Source organism: Octopus bimaculoides, chromosome 7, assembly GCF_046866305.1.
Source record: "Octopus bimaculoides isolate indiv1 chromosome 7, ASM4686630v1, whole genome shotgun sequence".
Lineage (NCBI taxonomy): Eukaryota > Metazoa > Mollusca > Cephalopoda > Octopoda > Octopodidae > Octopus > Octopus bimaculoides.
This window is the reverse complement of record NC_142934.1, coordinates 73,574,298-73,579,297: the sequence shown is the minus strand read 5'-3', so window position 1 is coordinate 73,579,297 and position 5,000 is coordinate 73,574,298. Positions and strand designations below refer to the sequence as shown.

The window sequence follows — 5,000 nt, the reverse complement described above, 5'->3', positions numbered from 1 at the left end:
GGCTGTTCTTCCTGCTTTTCAAATGGAGGATCTCTTATCCTACACATCTTTGAAGGCAGAAAGCCAGTAGACAACTTATTGACAGAAGAAATGACAGCAACATCGCCACTTGTTGCCCAGCAATTTTCGGAGGCCTACAAATGTGAAGAAAACCCACTCATATGCACATGCATGTGTGTGCGTGCATGCACACACACACACACACACACACACACACAGGTGGGATTCTTTTAGTTTCACAAGGATTCTATTAAAATATATTCACTCAAGGTCCATTTAGGGTTCTAGTAAAATATACTTGCTCCAAGGTGCCATGCAGTGGGAAGTAAACATGAAAGCACACAATTGGGGAGTGAACTTTTTAACTACAAGGCCATACCTGCACCTATATACATATACATACACCATCATCATTATCATATTTGCAACTGCTTTTTCCCCTTCATAATTTTGCTTCTTTCATTCAAGCCAAGCTTGTCCTTTGCAATTACTCTCTTTAGTTATATTACAGCATATAGAGACGGTGTAGTGCTGTGAGGATCCCTTTTGTTTTGTTGTGTATAAGATAATTGCACTAGTACAGGTACCATGATAAAATGCATTCAATGCAGTCTATAAAGTGGTTGGTAAATGAGTGTGGACAATTAGGTCTCAGGGGGTCCCTTAGTCATGTACTGTTGGGGACATGACAACACTCTGTACATTCTGTAAGCTGGTTGGTGATAGAAGGGGCATCCAGCTGTAGAAAATGTCAGTTTCATAACATTTCAAGCCAGATGTGGTACCCCAACCTGTCTCAGGGGACAGTTATTCTGAATAACAACTGACTTGGATTGTGGCAACCCATCCAACCCATGCCAGCATGGTGAGCAGATGCAAAACGGTGATGATATGTACATACGTGGTGCTGGTGGTGTTGGAAGTCAACTCATGCCTGACTAAGCCCACTTCCTAAACTCAGTGAACCTGTGAAAATGTTCTGTGAGTTCAAGAAGTTCCTACACATGATTCTGTTTTGCATGGCTAAAGTGTTTCACAGCACTGAACCCAATTGTAATTAGTGCAATCAGTTATAATATTAATGGCACGACAGTGGTTGAGCCACTCAGAAATCGACTGAACTTCAGAGTTTTTGTTTTTATGAGTTTATTTTCTCCAAGAAAGAATTTCCAGCAAGAACTAGAGGTCTTTTACTCTCAGTGGCTCACATGTTTGTTAACTCATAGCTGGGTTTGTTAAGCCTAACAGCTAGGCTACTACTGTGGTCAGAGTAGAACTGGGAACAATAGTGGATAAGTGGTAGCTCCACAATTCTCAAAAGCCTAGAAATCTTGTACTAGAATCTCATTACTAGATGCAGTTTAACCCATTAGCACTCAGATTATTCTGTCAAATGTAAGGCTTATTTATTCACATTGCTTTGAATTAATTGTGAATTATCTCAGTTTTGAGACTTCAGTGGTATGATTGTTTATTTTTAGAGTGACAGTATAGGGTAGATGTAAGAGGCTGGACCCGGCCAGTTTGAAGGAAAAAACAAATTTGGGCTGAAACGAATGCTAAAAGGTTAAACAAGTAGAATGTTTTGGCTGGATCTGGCAGGTGCAAATGCCAAAAAGTTAGTCTTACCTAGCGTGCACACGCGCGCGCGCACGCACAGAGAGACAGAGTTAAATTGAGAAGTAATTTTAATCTCTTATCATACTAGTTTGTACTGATCATACAGTGGAGTCAGTAATTCAATCAATCAACTCATCATTTTATGTTATTGTCAGAAATGATGGGTTCATGCCCTAAACTAAAAAATAAGAACCAATTACCATGCTGATTATAATTCTAACTCAATTACAGGGCTTGTGTCTATACTTATGATTGGAGGAAAAGGTGATTATGGAGAGGCATACACTTTGGCCTATGTGACCACATACAATGATTTCAATAAGAGATCTTGTTTTAAAGTAGCTGGCAGTAGTGATGCAAGAATTGTCCCTCAAATAGCCTTACCAGACCTCTCAGATTACAAGGTAAGTTTGTTTGTTTTCTAGCATTTTTTTCTCTGTTATCTTTCTACTTCACCCCACTTCTGTTAGCTGAAGTTGATAATAGATAACTGAGGCTTATTCTATTTTTCATGGTGTTGAGAGGCTGTTCACTGGGCCTCAGGTTATTTAACTTTGCTTTTGTGAACCTGTTACAGAGCAAAGCACCACTGTCTCAGTTCTAATCCTAATGAAGCCAACTTTGGTTTTTATTCTTTCAGAGTTGCTATATTGAAGTACCAATTCAAGGCTGTGGATTAGTACAAATTGGTAGAGCATAGGACGAAATGCCTTCAAATGTCTGTTTCAGCTCTTTGTGTTCTGAGTTCTTGGGTGGTAGACTTAATCTGTCATCTGCATTATATCCCTATTTGGTATGTGTCTGCCATTAGGGGAATTAACTCTCTTGCAAGTGTTTGGGACAGGTCTCCAGTTTATGGATAACTTACTCCCATGAGTGTCAGAGGTCTTGATAAATAGAGTTGTGGATGCTGAACTATCCACCTTGGCCAAGCTGAACAAAAAAAAACAAAAAAACGGTAAACAAAAGTACTTCACTCAATTCCTGTCAGTAGTATGCCACAGACCTTTAGTCTTCATTCTTTATCTGACTAATAAAATAATAGTGATTTTTAAAAATATTTGTTTTTAGCATTCAATGAATTATTTTCTGTATTTTTGTATTTTGGCACTTATACATGTATGAGGTGGTATCAAAAGGTTCCCAGACTAGTTCTGTAGCACACCAACATGTGGCAGCACCTGGTTGTGTGTGCAGTGTAAGCTAGCAGTGACCTTCATGAGGCAGTGTGCTGAGCGACATCACTGTGTTTACTTTGCAAGTTGTGAAACTTGTGTTTTTGTGATCATGTGTATGCTGTAGTCTGTGATTTTAGATTGTATGCAATGTTTTAAGTGGCGTGTGCACTTCAAAAGCGGAAGAACATCTCTGGAAGACAATGCGTGATTTGGAAGACCTGCCACAAGTGTCACCTCTGGAAATGTGAAGAAAATTCATCAGCATTTGCATGAGGATTGTTGGAGGACAATTAACATTACTGATGTTGTTGGTCTGTCGTATGGGTCCATGCAGGAAATCCTAGCGTCTGAATTGAACATGTGGCATGTCTCTGCCAAGTTTGTTCCCTGCCTGCTGACCACTGAGCAGAAATAACATTACGTTAAAGTCTGTCAAGATCTGTGTCTGCCTGTCACTGATGACCCATCCTTCATGTCGAGGATAATTACTGGTGATGAGAATTTGGTCTACAGGCACAACCCTGAAATGAAGCAGCAGTCTTCACAACGGAAGAGACCTTCATCCCTATGACCGAAGAAGGTACGACAGAGCCGCAGCTCAATCAAGATCATGTACATTTTTTTTTTCCAACATCTGCAGTATTGTGTATAAAGAATACATCTCCCAGGGCCAGACTGTCAATCGAGAGTTCTACTGCGACATTTTGAAGTGTTTGAGGGAGGACATTTGGTGAAAGTCACTGGATGTGTGGAGCATGAAGAATTGGTTTCTTCATGACAACAATGCATCCTGTCACTGAACTCACCTCATTCATGAGTTTCTTGCCAAAAACAAAATGGTATTGCTTCCGTACCCGTGCTATTCACCAGGTTTAGCACCTGTGGACTTCCATCACTTCCCCAAGATGAAAATGCAGCTTAAAGGTCACTGTTTTAACACCGTTGTCAAGATCCAGAGTGAATTGCAGGAGGGCTTTGACTTGTTTATGGAAGACAACTTCCAGGCCCAGTTCCAAAAGTGGCAAGAACACTGGGACTGGTGTATTGCTGTGCAAGATGACTATTTTGAAGGAGGTGATGTTAAAACTTAGGGAAATAAATTATTTTTTATTAAACATAACTAGTCCAGGAACCTTTTGATATCACCTCGTATATATCTTTACAACAAGTTTCTTTCAGTCTACCAAATTCATTCACAATTCTTTGATCAGCCCAGTGCTATAGTCGGAGGCACCTGCCCAAGGTGCCATTCAGTGGGACTGGACCTGGAACCATATGGTTTGGAAGTAAACTTCTTACCACACAGTCACACTTGCACCTATATACATATCTCATGCCATAAGGCAAAAAGCTGCTATAAAATTGCAGCTATAAACCTAATCATCTTCATAATGACTCAAAACTATTGTTCTAAGACAAATTTTACAATATTTCATTATTAATTATTTTTTTATTATATTTTTTCCTATTTTTATAGTTCATTGGTAGAAGCACTTACATTGATTTCCGGATACAAATATTTGAAAAAGTTGAGAAAATAGGTTCAAAAGTAAACACGTACACTATGTGGGTGACGGATGATTCACAGTATCCACTTCGTTTTGAAATGATGGGTTATGATTCAATGTTTGGTTCTCATTATGACAAATACACCATAAACTACAAAGTCTTCAATAAAGGCCCACCAGATGAGAGCCTTTTTGTTATTCCATCATGTAAGTTTTTTGTGCTCCATTTCTTAGAAAAAACAACATACAAACAAATATTTAAGCTAATTTCTTTTTCCTGATTTTAAATTGATATTTTTCCTTCTCATATTAGCATGGATGAAATTATTTTTGCTGGTCTCTTTACTTTAAATTTGGAAGTCTCTGCCTACCCGGGTCACCATAGTTAGTTCTCTCTGTGCCATGAAGCACATAAGACTGCAACATGATCTTTCCAACCAGCTCTGTTTTTTTGCCACTGTTTTTGTCTCATTCCAGCTTCTCCACTCTTCTCGTCTCCTTTCCTTATCAATGGTCCTACTTTTAGGGCACTCTACTGCTCTTTTCCTCTCAGGTTGCCACTTTAGTGCCATCATAGAATTGCTTTCTCAATCTAGCCTGAGGATGTGTTTGATCTAGCTTCAGCATCCGTGTCTGATTTCATCACTGATCCCATTGAATGGAGAGTATTAAGAACAGAATATCCAAATCCTGG

The 5,000-nt window shown here is 39.2% G+C and overlaps 1 protein-coding gene across 4 annotated transcripts in view; it reads left to right on the top strand.

Annotated features, from left to right (window-relative positions):
* Window positions 1-5,000, top strand: part of LOC106883355 (digestive cysteine proteinase 1) — a 46,029-nt gene that overhangs the window by 14,916 nt on the left and 26,113 nt on the right. For all 4 annotated transcript variants that reach the window (XR_016242663.1, XM_089355484.1, XM_089355483.1 and 1 more), the window contains exons 3-4: window positions 1,852-2,024; window positions 4,276-4,513. Coding sequence is in view for 3 of the 4 variants with exons in the window: in XM_089355484.1 (XP_089211610.1) it covers window positions 1,852-2,024; window positions 4,276-4,513 (411 nt within the window). In the remaining variant the exon portion in view is untranslated. The remainder of the gene's footprint in view (window positions 1-1,851; window positions 2,025-4,275; window positions 4,514-5,000) is intronic.